We start from the raw sequence: 19,124 nt of genomic DNA on the forward strand, positions 1-19,124 counted from the left end.
GCCCGGGGTGGGAAATGCCACAGGACAGACGACCGGCTGGCTTCTCTCAAACAAACTGCAAAGAAAGAGGCAGCAAGGGAACCTGTAGCTTAAGAAACCTGAGACATAGCCAGTTACAAGGTTATTTCAACTACAATGTCACTGCAGTTGAAGTAACAATAATACAATAATAATTATTATATAAGAATACAATAGTAATATAATATATATTATATGTTATATACAATATAATGTATAATAACTAATACAATATGATAATGCAACATTATTAATATAATATTAATACAAATTAATAGTAACACAGTATAGTTATGTAAGTAATAATGCCACAATAATATTCAAGTTGTATTAAAACTACAGTATTGTTTCAGTCCTGATGTAAACAAGTTAATTAACGCATGAGGCAGACAGCAGAATGAGAACCCTGGCTGCATTTTTAATAATATGAGGTATTAGATACTGGTGTTATTTATTTATTTTGTAGGTGGGATGATATGGAGGGTATGGGGTTTTAAGCACATTTTCTAAATAGAAGAAATATGACTCCTGGAATTTGCTTCAAAAGTACCCTTGAGGGGAGGGGAGGCTGAGTTCAGGTCAACCCCGGCTCCCAGGGCCACACTGGGTCTGGCGACCGGGGTGACGGTCCCAGAGCGGAGGGCCACTCGCCTCTGCTCCCTGACTCCCACCCAGCCGCAGCCACCCTGCACAGCCACGCTGGAGAGCACCAGCAGGGCGGGGAGGGGAGCAGCCTCGTTTTGCTTGTTTCCTCATTTCCCCAGGAAAATGCCTCCTCAGGGCAGTTTTCCAAACAGAGGGCAGTGACGGGTGCGCCCAAGTCAACAGGGAGCAGCTGCCAGGTGGCCCGGGTCCCCGTGAAGGGGTGCCGGCTGCCTCACAGCTGGGGGGATGACGCGCGGTAAGGAGGCCCCGTCCAGGCCTGGGTGCGGGCAGCTCCCCGCCTTAAACCTGGACCTCATCTTAAACTGCATCCACAAAGACCCTACTTCCAGACAAGGTCACATCTGAGGTTCTGGGGGGACGTGAATTCGGGGGGCACTGTTCACCCCGCTGCAAGCCCCCGTGACGGGTCCTGGGCTGCACTCTCCGCATACGTGTCCCCTCACCAGCCCCGGGGGGGTGTCCCTATCCACGTGCGCTGGGGGAGACGCTGAGACCTGAGGTGCAGAGCGGGGCCTCTAGCACCTAAACTACCCTCCCCCTACCCAGGAGCCCAGGGCAGGGGGCAGGGCTCAAGGGACAGGGTGGGGGCGCCAGAGAGGCAACAGCAAGATGGAGAGTGACAGACCCTCCTGAGTCCCTGACATTCGTGTGAGTTCACGGGAGCTTGGCGGCACCTGAGGTTCAGGGAGGGGTCAGGGTTTCAAGCAGCCTCGCTGTCTCTTCCCTGAGGGACCCACGCCAGGGAGGGCTCTGCAGTAACTCCTCTAGAAGGCGAGCTCACCAGGGCCTTGGGGCAGGAGGGACCAGGTCTCCCTGGTGACAAGCATATTAGTCAAGTCTGTCCCCAGGGCGGCCCCACTGTCCCCCCGCCCCCCAGGACAGCACTGGGGGCCAAGGGCTGGGGTTAGGGGGGTTAGTGGAGAGCTGCCCCACTACCCTGTTCCCAAAGGGGTCCCTCCCTCGGTGCCAGCCAAACCCAGCCCAGAACTCTCCCGAGCACCATCCTCACGAGGTCCGCCCTGGAGCCCTGGGCAGCTCAGCCTCCCGGGGCGACTGCCTCCAGCTGACACATGCATCCCACAGGGCAGAGGACACAAATGTTTATTAAACACCCAAGTTGCCAACGGTTCTGAGGAGACGTGCAGATGGCCAACACGCACAGGAAAAGATGCCCCAAGTCACCAGGCATCAGGGAAACGCCAACCAAAACCACAAGGAGACCTGCTCTGCACCACTGCGCAGCTCGTGTCAGAGACACACAGCAACGCGTGTCGGCCAGGATGCTAAGAAACCAGACCCTTGTACAAGGGGGCCGACTGCGGGAGACAGTGGCTGTTTCTCAGCAATTCCCCTACGAGGTGTCTACCCAAGAGAACTGAAAACATACACCCACTCAAAAATCTGTACAGGAGAGTTCACAGCAGTGCTATTTGTAATAAACAAAAAGTAGAAACCAGCCTAGTGTCCATCAACTCGTGACTAGACAGACGAAATGTAGTCTAGCCACACGATGGAATATTGCTCGGCCGTGAAAAGGGATGATGCCCCGACACAGGCTACAGCAGAGATGAACCTGGACAACACAGTACTGAGTCAGAGACCCAGACACAGGAGACCACGTTTCGTGTGATTCCACTTATGTCAAGTGTCCAGAAGAGGCAACGCCACAGACAGGATGTGCACTCGTGGCTGCCAGGGGCTGGGGGAGGCCGCTGATGGGTACAGGGTTTTGTCTGGGGTGGTGGGGATATTCTGGAAGTAGACAGTGGTGATGGGTGCACAACTCTAAATACACTAGAAACCACTAAACTGTGCACTTTAAAAGCGTGATGTTTATGGTCTCGATAAAAAGTAAAGCGGCTGAGACACCATCCACTCCGACGGGAGGAAACGGGTCAGCACGGCTCCCTTCTGGAGCCTGGACAGCGTTTGCTTCCCGGCGTCCCCCGTTGGAGACCACCCCTCCCCAACCCCGTGCCCCAGGGAGCTGTCAAGGTGTCTGTACTTGGACCAACCCCCTCACATTTGAGGGGTCACATCACGTGACCCAGCCTGGTGAATCAGGGAATTCCACCCATCATGGGCAGTGAGTGGGCAGGTGACTCCAGCAGAGCCAATCCGAGCCTTTCCAGATGGTCACTATACGGGAGCTGGGCAAAACCAGCCCCTGCTTCCCACCAGAATCAAGAACTAACAGGATTCTGGGAATGCAGACCTGGTGGTCTTTCCCACCATGTGCAGGGAACCTGCTGGAGGATGAAATTAACACACAGAGGGAAGCACAACCGCCAGATAGAGCTCTGATGTTAGCTGAACCCCTGGATCCAGCTGTGCCTGAAGTCAGCTCAGAGAATGAGAGCCAATACAGCCCTTTTTTGCCTAAGCTAATCTGAATTATGATTCCATTGCTTGCAACAGGGTCCTGGTTAATACAGCCAAGTCACACTTTACACGGACTTCAGTTTCGCCAAAAAGCTTGAGTGGTCAAAACGACTCTTCCAAATCCCCACAGTGTAGTTAAACACGTAGGGGCTCTATTATGCAAAATACATAGGTCTTCAAACTACATCCCGAGAGGTGCTGACGTGTGAGGTGTCCCCACTCCCCACCTCGTTCTGTTCCTCCCTGCCTGTGTCTCCCTCCTGCCTCACTGCTGGTAGGACTGGAGCTGTAACTTGAGTGCTCACATGGTGTGACTTCTCTGTGCACCAGGCAGACTGGGAGAGGATGAGCCCTGCCTGGCAGAGCCCATTAATGGGTCTCAGGAGAGGCAAAGGGAGGCCAGGGGCAGAATCTGGGGTGGCAGGTAGTTTCTCACGGAGAACAGTCATGGTCAGAGAAAGCTGAAGCTAAAGAAAGCCATGTCCCCGTGCGCTCGAGGCACAACCCACGAGCACACAGAACCCGAGAACGAAAGACACTTTGTGGGTGGAGAGGAGAGCAGTAAGTTCTGCTCCAAGCCGTCTGAAGGGCAGGCCTGACTCCGGAGGCAGGAGCTGAATTCCCAGGAGTTGAAGCAGCAGGAGAAAGGCACTCATGACCCGGGAGCAGCCAGCCACGGGGCAGCTGTGCAGAGTGCAGTGGGCTGGACGGTGACCCCCAAGTCCACACCCACTGGGAACCTCAAAGTGTGACCTTATTTGGAATAGGGTCTTTGCTGGTGTAACTGAGATCAGGTCGCACTGGATGAGGGCGGCCCTACGTCCAGTGACATGTCCGTAGAGGAAGAAAGGACACAGACCACAGAGGCAGGGACTGGAGACTTGCAACCACCAGCCAGGGATGCCTGGAGCCCCCAGAAGCTGGAGAGGCAGGAAGGGCCCTCCCCTGGAGCTTCCGGAGGGAGTGTGGTCCTGCCCACACCCTGACTTTGGACTTCTGGCCCCAGGACCGTGGGAGAACACGTCCGTGGTCACCCAGTCTGTCGTGCTTCGACATGGCCACCCCCGGACACTTACACATGAAGGGCCAGGAGCATTCCTCAAAAGGACCGATGGTCCAGCACGGCTGGAGCCTGCGGGGTGTGCAGACAAGCACAGTGACCCCCACCGAAGGCTGTACCGGTCAGCCACGCCAACAACAACGCTGTACTGCCAAAAAGGAGGTGCCTCAAAATAGTCATTTGTTCTTGCTTGGGCATCTTCCCAAGGGCCTCAGACCCCCAGGGATGGGGGCTCCCAAGGCTGTCATGGCGCTGGCAGAGGTACAAGAAGGATGCGCAAACACGCAAAGCCTCCCAGGGCCCAAGCCGGGACTGCCACACCACTCCCGCCCGGCCCCACTGACCGAACAGCGCCCACGGCTGAGCCTCGGGGGAAGGGGCCATGAAGTAAGGTGGCCGAGGGCGTGGGGTGGCAGAGTCAGGGGATGAGGAGCAAACATGCCACATGCCACACGTGCCTGCCGGTCCCAGGCTGACGGAATCGACCTTCGAGGAGACCACTCTTCTCAGGTCTGACCAGGGCGTACGGGGCCATCCCTGCACCTAGTAAGCTGTTTTCACTCAAGTGGGGAAACTGAGGCTCGGGGGCTGCCAAGGAGTCCAGGGCAGGGGAGCCCTCCCTACGCCTCCCCCGGCCTGCTCTAGCACGCCAGGGGCAAGACCGCCAGGGGGCCCGGCTTTCCCGACGCGTCACTCTTCACATCGACCCCCTTGCACTCGCTCCCCTCAATCCACTTCACGGGGCCGAAGTCGAAGGTGAGGAATTTGCGCACCTTGCCTAAGGACACAGCGCCACGCCAGCAGAATCACTATTTCTCTCAAAGCTGGAAAAGAAACAGGCTCCAGCTCCAGCAGGATGGTTTGTGCTCAGATTTAGAGGAAACATTCCTGCAGTCACCGGCCTAGGGACAGGTCGCCAAGACCATTTTGGCGTCCTGTTCTCCAGGGCTTTGTAGAAGGCAGCGGCTTCTCTTGTGAGGGGATGAGTTCAAGGGGAGGCCGGTTGACGGCCAAGAACCCCCGGGGCCAGGGCCCCCCTGGACGCAGCCGGCACAGAGCCCGTGCCACACACGGTGCCTCCCTGCGGCCGGCGGGAACGCCGCCCAGGGGTGAGTCAGAGGCCGCGCGCCCTGCCTGACCCGTGGCACAGAGCAGGCGGGCGCTGAGCCTAACCCCACCTGGCGGCCGATCCCCGACCCCACGCACGAGGCCCGGGGGTGACAGAGGCGAGGGCAGGCGCTCGCACCTCAGGCCGACACCTGCCAGGCCCCGGGACACACCTTAGAGACGCCAGACACAGGCCCCAGAACGCTCCAGGTGCGGGGGCGGAGCCCGAGCCTGTGCGCATGCAAGGCCCCAGAGGCAGCAGCCTCCCCCTGCAGGGAGCCCTCAGGCTGGTCCCGGACCTGGTCACTCTCAGGATCTGGCTCCCCGCCCCGCAGTCTCTCCTGCTCCTTTTACCTTTTTTAAATGTCAGGAGGCCAGAGCCAGGACAGATGGCTGTCGCCCACCAGAAGGCCTCTCCTGGCGTGTGGCCGGCTCTCCCCCGGTGGCAGGAAGCTGCATGTACCCTGCACAGAGAGCCCAACGCCGCAGGCCTGGAAGCATGCTGCAGGGCAGGCGGCTGGGGGTGAGGAGGGGATGGGCATGCCCACTCTAGAAGGGGGACACCGGGTAACATACCCCAGCCCCTGCCAGATCCGGGAGCATGTGGGTTTCCCACGGAGCTGGAGCACTTCACCACATACTCAGTGGCTTAAAACCACACACGCTTACTGTCTCATGGTGCTGGAGGGCAGAAGCCCAAATAAATCTTCTCATGGGGCTGAAATTGAGGTGTCATGGGGCTGGTTCCTTCTGGAGGCTCCAGGGGAGAAGCTGTTTCCTGCCTTTTCCAGTGTCTGGAGGTGCCCACATCCCTTGGCTCGCGGCCACATCCCTCCTACCTCTGCTTGCATCACCGCGTCTGCTTCTGACCTCCTGCCCTCCTCTAATGAGGACCCTGTGGTGACACTGGGCCCCCCACCCAGATAACCCTGCACCATCCTCTCATCTCAGGATCCCCAACTTCATCAAATCTGCAAAGTCCCTTTCGCCGTGGAAGGTCACATACCCACAGGTGTCAGGGATTACGATGCGGACGTCTTCGGGGGCTGTTATCAACCTGCCGCAGGGAGAAACCCTTTGGGGACAAAGCAGTCACTCAAGGCCACCCCACCGCCTCCTCATGCAGCCCTCCCTCCCAGCCAGGGCAGACGGTGCAGCCTTTTGCCAGGCAATGTGGCAGCCGCTACCACAAACTAAATGCACGCGTGCCTCAGCCACGTCTCCCCTAGGAGGTGGTGGTGAGAAAGACCTGCGTCAGCAGCACGGCGGGGTGGCGTGGGGGTGGACAGGGACCGTCTTTGCAGCCTTGATCATAAGACCGAAAGACAGAATGTATCCAAAACATTAACAGAGTAAGGGCGGGACCAACACAACGCATCCACGTTGTGGAATGTCATGCAGCTGCCAAGGAAACACATCCTGACACGGAAAGAGGTCCTTGAGGTAAGTGAGGGGGAGAGAAAACAAGCCTCAGAGCAAGTGGACAGGTGACGCCATTCCTTTCACAGGGAACCACGAAGGCGTGACACACGTACCTGCACGTGTGTTGAAAAAACCAGTTCCTCTAAGGAGATGGACAGCTCGTGGTGGGACGAGGTTGCTTTCCACCGGTCTGCCTTATTGCTCTAATATTTCTACAAGGATTTATTACTTGGACTTTTTTAACAAGGACTGATACACTTTTATTTAAAAGCAATAATACCCCCCTCCCCACAATGTCATGTCCTTAAATACTTTCTTTCCCTTAAGATGGAAAGATGCCCCAGGCAGAGAGCCCCAGGCCATTTCCCAGCAGATATTCACCCTCCCCGCCTGGACCCACGCGGGGCTCACACACTGTGCACCTGCACCCGCAGCTCTGGGAACGGCCGGTGGAGAGCCATAACTCACAGGAGTGGAGAAGCCACGTGGAAAGTTCCAGGCAGACAGGCAGGTGGCCCCAGGGCTCCGCTGTCCAGATACTAGCTCAGGACCAGGGTAGAAAAAGCCACCTGGGATTTGGAGCCCCTCCCTGAGCAGGCCTCACCTGCAGTTTCACACCGAGCCCCTCCTGTCCCAGGGGCAGGGCTGTTCTTACCACTTCAAGGAAGCCAGCCAGCACCCCCATGCTCACAACTAGGGACCAAGAATCTGGTCCAGGTCCAAAGGAGCTGAGAGCAGGGGCAGGGCAGCAGACAGCACCCTAGACGTGAGTTCTAGCCCCACTCGGGCCACTGCCTGGCTCTGAGACTGGGCACTGCCCTTGGGGCACAGGGGCCTGGCTCTCTGCCCACAGAGCCCACCTTCCCGCCGTGCCAGCAGGGAGGACCCCATCCTTCAGAGGGCCTGCTTGCCTGGCGTGAGAACTCTGAGCACAGCCATCAATTAACCGTGTCTATCGTGGGTGCAGGAGGGAGGAACGGCTGTCCACGTGCCAAGAATTTGTCATCTTCTACCTAAACGTCTGGTCAAGGTCCCTCCCAGCTCCACCGGCCCGCGATTCTGCTCACTCAGCAAAGCATCACAAGACGGGGACATCAGCTGACGGTCAGCGCACGGGCCAGTGGCCACAGCCCCACTGACTGCCATGACGACCCAGCCGGACTCCATGCACAGAAGCAGGTGCCCCATCTGCCCCAATTCCTGCCCGCACACCCGGCCCAGCCAGGGCTGCCCCCCGGGGGGCGCAGAGATCCCCGAAAAGTACACTACCCTGCCTGCACCTCCTCACTCACCCTCAGCAAGGCAGTCACTCCCAGGAAGCAGAGCTGGCTCCAGGCTGCGGGTTTAGCGCCAGAGGAGCCAGGCCAAGAGGTAGGGGAGACGACGTGAGCATCTGTTCCCACTACCCAGCCCCTCCCCATCTGGAAGGGCAAGTTCAAGAGCACACCTGGCCCCGCAGGGCCTGTGGCTGGGGGCAGGGAGTCCCCGCCATCCTGGCGCTGTGCTGGCATCGCACAGACACAACGCAGGACCCCAGGGGGAGCCTACCTCCCCTCCTCCCGCCCCCATGGAGCAGGTGACCCACCGAGGCCACACGGCAAGCCTGGCTCAGGACAGGACCAGGTCTGTGGGAGGTCAGCCTGGCCCCGAGACAGAGCCCATGGCTCCCTCCCCCATGAGCTTGGCCCAAAGACGCTGCCTGGACTCCAGAAGGTCCACCTGCACCCTTGAGAATCCATGGGCTCCAAGGAGCAAGAGGAAACCCGCAGTCCTCTCGGAAGGACAACGGAGCTGCGACAACCCCTGCTCCTGTGAGCCTGGCCCAAGGTCCACTGCCCCACCGTGGCCACAGCTCCTGGTCCCAGAACCAAAGGAAGTGGCCGGGGCCCCTGACCACAAAAGAAGACGGGGCCTAAATTAGTCATCCGTTCACTCAAAACACAGCTACTGCGCAGACACAGCGCCAGGATCCAACCAAGAGCGAGACCCCCGCCAAGGCCCCGCCCGGCAGAGACTATGCTCCAACAGCGCGACTTAAACTCCCCTCCACTCAGCTCGCTTGACAGCCTTGCAAAGCCCTTCACATCTCTTTACAGCCAGGTTCACCTGAGATAAGTCACGGAGGAGGAAAGAGAGGTCCCAGCAGAAGGACCGCCACGATCCCTGCGTGACTCTCGGGGTCTGCAGATCAGAGGAGTCCTGGGTCTCACACAGACCCGCACCCTTCCGCCGTGCCCTCGGCAGACCGCCAGTGGATCTCAGCACTCCTCCTGCAACACGTAGCCGCCTTCGCACGTGTGAACCCTCAGCCCAGGGTGCTCCTGACACGTCCCAGGGCCACCCGGGAGGAGGGGGTGCGAGGAGGGGAGGGACGGGGCAGACGGACCGCCGTCAGCCCTGTCCCATCCCCGCCTGGCTTCCGCCAGCGCCTCCTGGTCTCTGCCTGGCTCACACTCCTGGAGCCGTGACAGTCTGCGCGACAGAGGGCTCTGCTGCTGAACATTCAAGCATGACAACCTCCGGGCCTGGTGCTCCCTGTGCCTCTCACTTCTAGCTTGGTCTACCCCGAAGTGGAGGTAACAGGACCCCCCTTCCACAGAACCCGAGCTCCACGCCCCCGGGAAAGCCCGTGTACCTGCCCTCACAGCAGCTGCCCTCCAGGGAAGGCCCGGGCGCCGTGACCAGGACACGCCAAACCACCTCTCGCTGACTCACCCGGCTGGGGCCTGAGGACACAGCTCCCTGCCACCTGGCCGCATCCGGATCTTGGCTGTGACAGTGACCGGAGCCCGCCCGGGGCCAGCCGCTCCACAGCCCCACGCAGCTGCCGCGGCCGCTTTCACGCTCCTGTGGCGGGTGGTCCCTGGGGCTCCCCGGGCGAGGGCCAGCCCTCATCTGCTGGTGTCGCTCTCCAGGACCACTGCCTCTGCTCCTCCTCTTTGCTCTAAGCCCATTGAGAAAACGCAGGACGTGCAGCTCCTGCTGCAGCCTGGAACATGCCCCACTCTCATCCCTCTCAGCGACACTGTCCCTTCCCGCCTCCCAGGGCACCAGCACATTGCAAGGCTGGGATCACACCATGGATGTGCGGACACACCTCCCTCCCCGCAAGGTCAGAGGCGGGAGGGGAGGGGCCAGCTGGGCTCAGGGGACATCTGGGAGGGTGACAATGGCACACACCAGGCCTCCCACGAGCTGAGTGCACTGCATGTTGCTCCGTCCCATCCTTCCACAGGGAACCCAGCCCAGAGAGGGTGAGCACCCTCCCCAGGCTGCTCAGCAATGACAGGCCCAGGCTGGATGCAGGTCTGCTGTCCCGGCGAGCTGGCACCTGACACAGAGCCAACGTCACTGAAGTCCCCAGGCCTTTGTGGCAGGCAGGCAGGTGCCATTACCTCTATCTCACAGGTGAGAGACTGGAAGCCTGCCCCAAATGGAGCCGGCTCTGAGCTCTGCCCACACCACCACCTCCACTGACTCCTTCCTGAAAACCAGTACCCCCAGTTTCTGTGGGACGTGTCAGAAAACTGGCCTGTGTCTCATGTCCTGAGGCCCAAGAAGGCCACCTGATCGGACGCTAAAATAAAGTCAATTTGGGGGAAGACTAAATCTTTGTGCTTCTGCCCCACGAGGCCTCAAATCTTTGACGACACGGACCCCTGGCCCTGTACACCGCCTCGTGTCCACTGAGGTCAACAAGACAACCAAACACAAAAGGAAGACAAACTGATGAACTGCCGGAAGGAAGGAAACACGCCAAACGCCAACCAGAGTCTCTGGATGACACGTGAGCCCCACCCCGAGGCTGCCCTGCCGTCCATGTTCCGTGTTCCATTCATAATGGAAAAAGAAACTACAGAACCTAATTTGATCTCAACACACCAGCTGAGCAGTCATAAATGCCACTCCTATTTATTTTGGGGCCTGAGCACTTCCGGGGGAGCAGGAAGAGGAAGAGAGCAGTGCTGGGCCCTGACGTCCAGGCAGTGATTCTGTCTTGCTTTTAGCTTCTTGCAATGGGTTTTATTTCCCTCTGAGACCTCAGACGTGAGCGGCAGAGAGTCTGCCAACAAGCCACAGCCACTCTTTTTGTTCTTTCATTGTGGGTCAAGGGTCATTGAAAACCAGAATCAAGCGGGCTCAAGTCTTAGTGACCAGGCTGGGGAGGCCTGAGCCGTATCCGGCTGGGAGTCTCCCTGGGGTAATGCCAAGCCTGCCCCAGCCGGGAACACAGAATCATCCAGAACGACGCAGTGTCTGCCCTGCCAGGCGCCTCCTGCCTGGGCAGCCTGAGCATCTGAAGCAGCCTCAGACCCCCGTCCCAGGCCCCGCAACTCTCGGGGCAGATGCAAGGGCCCTGCCCTGACCCGGGAAAGGGGACAGATGGTGGGAAGCTCTGGGTGAACTCAAGTCAGGAGCTGCTCCTTTAGAGCCCAGGGGTGTGGCTGCTGGGGGCCCTGGCTTTCAACGGGGCAGCTTCCTTCAACCTGCGGCAGGCTGTCCCCGGCCTCCCACAGCTGAAGGGCAGACCCAGGCTCACACGCTTACCTCTGCTGTTCCCAGGGCCCTCTTCTTCCAGCTCTGAAGCCCCCGCCCCTGGACCAACAGACACCTCAAAATCCAACATGGCGCCCACCATGATCAACCCTCAATCCGCTGCTCAGGGCCCAGCAGCCCCACTGAACCCTGAACGCGGAAGTCCAGCATCTCATTCAGATCAGCCATTGGCCGACAGCACCCAGTCTTGCGTGAGCTGCCCCCAGGCCAGCATCCACAGCCAGTCTGTCCAGGGGGAGCCACCTCCTGGGCCTCGGGATGGGGTGGCCAGGGCAGCTTCCACCCTCCTCCACATCTCCGCAGCACTGGGCACTCAGGCCCACCTGGGAGCGTCACACCTCCCTCTCGACCAGCGGCCATCCAGTGCACCTCACCAGCAGAATCCCCCACCACCTTTCTCCATCAGTATTTTACATTAAACACCAGCATATAAAACAGGTAAAAGAGAGGAGGGGAGGTTTGCTCTGTTTGAAGGGAGGTTATAAGATGCAGAACCTCCTCAGATCAACCATTTCCTTACTCCACCTCTCAGAACCTCTGAGGAACTGCAGGGTTCCACAGAGCAGAAGTCTGAGAAACACCAGCGTGGGCCTGAACCCGGGAAGCTCAATGGACCGGATCAGGCTGGTGAGCCAGACCAGCCCACCTCCCGCCCGGCGCCCCCTCGCCCTCCTACCTGGAGGCCGCTATCTCCGCCTTCTGCTTGGCGATGGTGGCCGCCCGCCCGGCCGCCTCCACGGCCCGGTCCACCTTCTCACGGATCTTGCTGGCGCGCAGCGGGATGAGGCTCTTGCGCCTGCCGCTCACAAGGACGTTCTGCTTGTACTTGCCCTCCTCCTTGGTGCCGTCGGGGAAGGCCATGCAGCCGTAGCCGTGCCGCCGGTTGCTGGCCCACTCGCCCTCGTACTTGAGCCCGTCGGAGCGCTGGCTCACGCCGAAGCCCGAGCGCTTGTCGCTCTTCCACTCGCCCACGTAGGTCTCGGTGGTGGTGGCGTCGATGTCATCCTCGACGACCGACAGCTCGGCCTCCCCCTCGCCCAGGCTGATGGTGGAGTGGACGTCGCTGGCCGTGGAGCTGACCGTGCTCATGCCCGCCTCGCTGCGGAAGGAGCTCTGCTTGCTGCGCTGGCTGGCCAGGCTGCTCTTGGACTCGGACTTGCGCAGCTTCAGCCCACTCAGCAGCGAGCGCCGGAACAGCCCCTTCTTCTTGCCCTTGAGGGCCTCGGAGTCGCTGTGGGCCACGAGCACGAAGCCGCCCCGGGACACGGCAGGGCTGCCGGCCACGGCGGCAGGGGCGTCGGGGTGCAGAGCGGCGCCGTTGGTGTGCTCGCTGCGCAGGGAGTTGATGGACGTCCTCAGGGGCGAGCGGATGACCGCCGCCATGCCGTAGGGGACGCTCTGCCGCACGCCGTAGCCTTGGCGCATGCCGCCGACCCACTGGCCCTGGTAGGTCCCTGCGGAGGCAAAGGAGAGGGTGAGCACGCGGGAGGGCGACGCGGCCGCTGGGACTCCTCATCTTGGGCAACTCAGCGAGGCCCACAGGAGGCAGACAGACCGCTGGCCCACGGGGTGGTTTTATGACTTCTGTCACAAGACACTTCCCTCCTGCTTCCCGCAGCTGAATTCTGTTCGCTCTCTTAGAGGCTGGAGGGGCAGGGGAGGTTGTAAGAGTCTCTGAAGCGGTCGGGAGGGACCTGCACAACTCCCTAGGCATGTGGGCAGATGGGCCAAGCCAGAAAAGACAGGGGGTGGGGAGGGCAGGGAAGCGAAGCAGGAAGCAGCACATTCCAGGAGAACAGCTCCAAACAGGGATCGAGGGGCCCGTGAGCAGCAACTGCGAGGACACAGATCCAGGCTACAAGCTGGGTACTGACAAGGCTGCCTTGGGAGGCAGTAAGTTTCCCATAGCTGGAGGCATCCAAGAAGAGTTGGGAAGACCACTGAGCAGAGACACCTTAAAGGCACTAAAATTGGCAGACTTGCTATCTCTGAAGGAATCAAAAGTGAGGGTTCAGTGGTAGAGCGTGTGCTTAGCATGCACGAGGTCCTAGGTTTGATCCCCAGCACATCCATTAAAAAATTAATTAATTAAAAATAAACTTAATTATCTCCCCCCACACAAAAATAAAAATTAAACAAAAGGGGGGAGACTCAAGCAGATGCTTGCACATCCAGGTGCACAGCAGCATTACTCCCAACAGCCAACAAAAGGGCGAAGCAGACTGCAGGCCATCCACACAGTGATCGCTGTTCAGCCTTAAAAGAAAGGAAGGAAATTCTGCTACTTGCTACGCCACGGGTGAACCTGAGGACATTACCAGGTGAAATAAGCCAGTGACAGAAGGACAAACACTGTGTGCTTTCCCTCGGACAAGGTACCTAGAGGAGTCAAGGTCAGAGAGACAAAGTAGACGGCGGGGCCAGGGGCTGGGCCGGGGGATTACTGCTTCGTGGGTACAGAGCTCCTCCTTGGGGTGACAGAAAAGTCAAAAACAGACCGAGGTGATGGTTGCCTGACACTGTGAATGTGATCAATGCCACTGAACTGCGCACGTAAGGGGTGACATGGCAAGTTTTACGTTCAATCTTACCACAGCTTACACCTCACCACAACGAAAGAAAAAAAAACCAGTGGAACTGAGCTCACATTCTTGCTCAGCTTATTGGCTGTGCGACTTCAACAATGGGCCTAAATTTCTCATGCCACGTGGCTGTGCAAATTAAGTGACACTCAACATGGTACAGAGAGGGCTCCCTGCCCCCTACCCTCCTCCCATCCCTGCCCCCAACCAAGCATTTCTCTGCCTCGGGCCACAGCGCCCTACGCTGGGCAGTGAGCACCTCCTCCCCCAGAAGGCTCCACACCTCAGGCCCTTTTGCACCCCCTCCCAGAGCCAGCCAACCTGGCTGTAAGCGGGGTTCAGTCATGGAGTGACAGGGGAGAAGGGGGTGGCGGATTCTGTGCCACTCAGCACCCCAGGGTGACCCACGCTGGGGCAGAGACCTGTGGCTTGCACCCAGGGTTGTGAGAGGGACCCTGGCTGTCAGTCCTGGATGGCTTCTCCCCTGCCTGGGTGGGTGGCCCGTGGGAAGGTGGCACTATAAGGCCAGACCTGCCTGCCAGGGCGGTGGCCCTCCTGTGGCCAGTTCTAGCTGGGAGAGGCTGCTGTCGCAGGGACCTCTCACCCCCAATCTCACCCCCAGCTGACTGCCACTTCTACTTGTGGGCTGGGGACAGGGCTGTCAGATGAAACGCAGGACACCCAGTTCAATCTGAATTTAACATGAAGAATAAGTAATTTTTAGAGACACATTACATGGGACATACTTAGAAATCAGATTTGTGGGAGACAGTGAGCTGTGAGTCTCTCTACTCCACCATCTTCTCCTAGAAATCAGATCGATTATCTGAAATTCAAATTTAACTGAGCATCCCATATGTTTATTTGCTGAATCCAGCACCCTGGCTGGGAACCCCCAAGATGTCACCCTGGGTTTCACAGGCAGCCCCCTTCCCAAAGCTGCGGATTCTCCCACATGAGGAGAATCAGCCCATCTCCCCCCCAGCACCCCTGCACCCCCTCAAGGGAGACTGGGCTTACAGATAAGGACCCCCAGGAGCTCCACGCAGCCTGGTGGAGGCCCTCGAGTGCGGGGGTACGGGGAGGAGTCAGCAGTGGGACAGACCTGGGTCCGAATTCCAGCTCCACACTTCCTGGATCTGAGGCCTTGGGAACGTCTGCTTTAACCTCTCTGGGCCTCAGCTTCCTCACCTGCAAAATGGGGGAGGTGGCCGTGCAGATTAAACGTGCTAATCCATGTAAAGTGCTGGAAGGTTGTTAATGTTCAGTTAACAGCCACTATTATTAACCATCATCATCAAAACCTCGGAAATAAACAGCACTTCACCCCGCAGGTGAGGAAGCGGAGGCTCAGGGAGGGGCTGCCCCAGCCCAAAGGCAAACACGGCATGAAAGTTATGGAATTCAGACCCAGGGCTCACCCTCCACCTGCACCCCGCCCCGTGCCCAGCAGGCTCCTGCCACCCTCCTGACGCCCGACATCCTCAGGGGGCGGGCCGACCCCGCCCTGCAGGGTGAGCTCAGACGGGGGGGGGGGGGGGGGGTGGTATCGGAGAGGTGCTGGGAAGCATGGGATCTACACACCATCCTGCAGGCTGGAGAGCGCCCCTCCCTCCGGTCCTGCAGACGGGGACGCACAGAGCCTGTCGCAAAAGTGGAGACACAGGCAAATCTTAGCTTGTTCTGAGCAACGGAGTGGCTGGAGCAAGGACCGGGGGGGGCGGGGATCTGCATTCCCGAGTTCTGCCCCCTGGTTTCCAAGGGCCACACAGCCGTGCCCTGGCAGATCCGAGTGGCCAGGGCAAACCACAGCCTTGGAGTCTATTTCCACATCAGTGAGAAGAGGGGAACGGCTCCACACATGACTCCTGACTGCCGTGACTCTGGAGAGCCCTGGACGGATTAGCCGAGGCTGGAGGGGGTCAAAACTGTGTGCATGGGATGAGCCCAGACAAGGGCAAGGTGAGGAAAGGAGCTGCGTGGCCAGCCTTGCCACTAGATGCACACATCACCCCACGACCCGACCGACAGACCCAGAGACAGGAAGCAGACTGGCAGTTGCCCGGGACGGGGCGGGGGAGTGACAGCTGATGGGGTCGGGGTTTCCTTTTGGGGGTGATGAAGAGGGCCTGGGATCAGAGAGAGGTGGGGGCTGCACAGCTCTGTGAATGTGCACGATCCCACTAAACTGTTCACTTTAAGACGATTTGGAGGAGGGTACAGCTCAGTGGTATACCCTCACTGCTCAATGGCGAAGGACTGAACAGAGCAAGAGAAAGAACATAGGCCCTTGGGCGAGGGGACGGCTTCTCCCAAAGGAGACTCCAGGCCAGCCTCCAGCCCTTCACCCCTCACCCCTCACCCTCGTGGGGCCTCTGGGCCAAAGGCCTTTCTTCCCTCCCCTCTTTCTCTCCAGTTTGGGTTGACCAACAATGGATTAAATTCAAGGCCCTGAACCCCATGGTTGTTTGACTGAATCTGGCTGGTTATCTGCAAGACACTAAATCCAATGTTTAGCTTTGCACACAAGCAGCTTGTACGTGGAAAGGCAGAAGCCAGCACAGCCCAGTACAAAGGGAGTGGCCCTGACTGGTGCGTCCCTGTGGTGCTGGGGAGTCTGTCTGGGCTGGCGCAGCCCCCAGGACGGGGGCAACTCCCTGCCTGCATTTTGTACCCCACCTCAGCCCTACAGCTTGGCTGCCCCTCCCAGGAGGACACCCAGATGCAGAAGGAGTGTTGAGGGACAGCCCTGCTTCTTTCCAGGTAACTTCGGGAGGACAGGGGCACATGCAGGGGACCCTCCCACCCTCCACCACCTCACCTGCCCATCTCGACAAAGATAAAGGGCGGCCCACCTGTCTCCATCACCCAGAATCCAAAATCAGGAGATGTGAGTGGGCCTCAGGTGAGGAAGCAGACCTCCCTAAACGTGGCCTGTGAGATGCCCAGTGGAGTGACCACGGCTCGCAGGGAGAGTGTGGGAGATGAGACCACCAGAGGGCCTCGCTTGGACAGAAGCAGTGTCCTCTGATCTCAGGGCGAGTTAAGACCCCTGAACTTCTGACCCAGCCAGATGGGCACGGCCAGAGCCCCTGCAATCCTACCAAGCTGCCAGGTGACGCCAACACTGTGCTCAGGGATCCACTCTGACGTCGGCTGAGACCATCACTCCAGGCACACTGTGGGCACCAGTGCTGTCTGGTTCCAGAGACCACCAGGGCCGAATCCACACATCCCTCAGCCAGCTACGATCTGGCCTCAACCCTCCGCTGGCCTCTCCGGCAGCACGGACTGTCGGCTCTTGCCCAGTTAAGTGTCTCACGAGGGCCCCGCGTGTCTGTCACACACTTTCATTCTTCTTCTGAAGCCCCCGCCCGCCCGCTGAACTTCTTCCCAAGGGTTCATCACGGAGCCTAAGGGACCAGGCTGGTGAAAACACGGCCTGCTGTACATCCAGGAGACGCCAGGTCAGCCCGGCCAGGCGAAACGGCCTCAAGGGTACACCCTGGACGTCAGCCTGGGCGGGAGGGGATGGGACGAGTTCTTCCGGGAGGGGCACGGAACCCGCTGCCGACCTGGCTCAAGCCTCAGCCCTGCCCCGGGAGGGACACTCACCCTTGGCCCCTGACAGAGAGAGGCAGCAGGAAGGAGTCCCGCCCAGGGGACCTGCTGGGCATCCAGGGTGTGGGTGCGAGGGGACGGACACTCGCTGTGAGGCCAGGGCTCCCTGTGCCCATAGGACGGAAGAGGGGAGTGAGGCTCGGAGGTGGGAGGGAGCTGCCCGACGTCACCTGGGACATGAATGCAGGTTGGGTTGATTCCCAAGCCTGTGGGGAGGGTCTCAGGCCTGGAGGGGGCTACACCACCCTTTCTCCCAGTCGACCGCACACATACCTACATGCCATGCCGATGCCACGGCCCCAGCCTGTCTTCTGTCCAGAAACCTCCCACCCACCTGGACTGACCTCCACTTGCTTGACCCGGCCTGGCCTGCCTCCTGTGGGGCCTATCCCCTCTGGTGGGCACAGCTGACTGGACCTCGGGTAGACTCTCCCCTTGGCCAGCATCTTCTTCCCCTGGGATGCTGGGACCCTAACGAAGGGATGCTACTGGACACCCGGCTGGGAGAGAGGAGCTCACGACTGCCACCCACCCGAAGATGCAGAGAAGGAAATGGGCCACAGAGCAGCAGCCAGGCCCCTTCTCTCTGAGCAAGGACGAGGGGCTGCTCCCTGGGTTCTGACGTCCCTCCTTCCTTCCTTGAACCCATCTGTCACTTGACTGCTTTGAGCAGGCGTCCACCTGGCCTCGGGGCCTGTTCTTCAAGCACTCCTGGGCCCCTTGCAGTTTCCGGGTCTGGGCACAGGTCTGACTCGGCTGTGAGAGCCCGTGCTGAGCGCGTCTCCCCAGGGAGTAACGGACAGCACCCACGAAGCTCCAGTCTCCCTCCCACAGACAGAACACCTGCGCTCCCACCCTCCTGCCGCATCTGCAGCAGCCTTCGTGCCTGGTGTGGGAGGGGGTGACGCTCGGAGGCCCCTCCACCCCGCGCCCAGTGCTGGCCGAGGCCCGAACGGGCCTGACCAGGGTGAGGACACACCGAGCAGTTGAGCGGCACCTCATTATTTCTCCTGCTTTGAGATTTAACCAGGACGTGGTTTCTGCAAAGTTTCTACAAACAGACTACCTTCCTCCAGAATTAAAACAGCCAGCACAGCAACTTCCCAGCCCAAGAACTGGCCCCAGAATCTCCAGGCTGGGCTGGAGTCTGAAATGGTTGGTGAAGAAACCGGCGCTTCCCAAACACCCCTGAAGATAAGGAGTCAGTCACCTGCTGTGTTTGTGTGTACACACATGAGTGTGTGTGTGTGTGTGTGTGTGTGTGTACATAAAACCACAAACCCAGGACCCACCTCTGACCCACTGAATCAGGCCAGCCAGAGAGGACCAGGTGACCTGCACCTGTCAGCATCCCCAGGCGCTAGGGATGTGGGGAAGACCAGGAGGGGAAGTAGCTAGTGCAAGGTCGCCCAGCGCAGGAGCAGCAGGGCCAGGGCAGCATCACGACACACGTGAGCACGCTGTGCTCAGCACGGACCCCGGGCCTCTTTTCACCTTTTCTACATCAGTAATACTGGCTGCAACCAACCCAACACATGAATGTTCCACAGTCACACAAATTACAAGCCAGTCCTCATTTCTGGAACAGTGGGTACAAAGATTAGCTCTGTTCTATTCATTCTTAGGATAATTTCCTAGAATGAAACTGCTTTGCCAAAAGAAAGATTTTTTTTTATCAGTCTTTTTGATAGATTGCCCTCAGAAGAGAC

General features: G+C 59.1%; 1 protein-coding gene across 1 annotated transcript in view; it reads right to left on the reverse strand.

The window, feature by feature from the left end:
* Positions 1–19,124, reverse strand: part of JPH3 (junctophilin 3) — a gene marked incomplete at its 3' end in the record, with an annotated part of 71,915 nt that overhangs the window by 32,770 nt on the left and 20,021 nt on the right. The window contains 1 exon segment of the mRNA XM_010998429.3: positions 11,889–12,666. Coding sequence (XP_010996731.3) covers positions 11,889–12,666 — 778 coding nt within the window.

The sequence above is a fragment of the Camelus dromedarius genome, chromosome 23, assembly GCF_036321535.1.
Source record: "Camelus dromedarius isolate mCamDro1 chromosome 23, mCamDro1.pat, whole genome shotgun sequence".
In the NCBI taxonomy this organism is placed as follows: Eukaryota; Metazoa; Chordata; class Mammalia; order Artiodactyla; family Camelidae; genus Camelus; species Camelus dromedarius.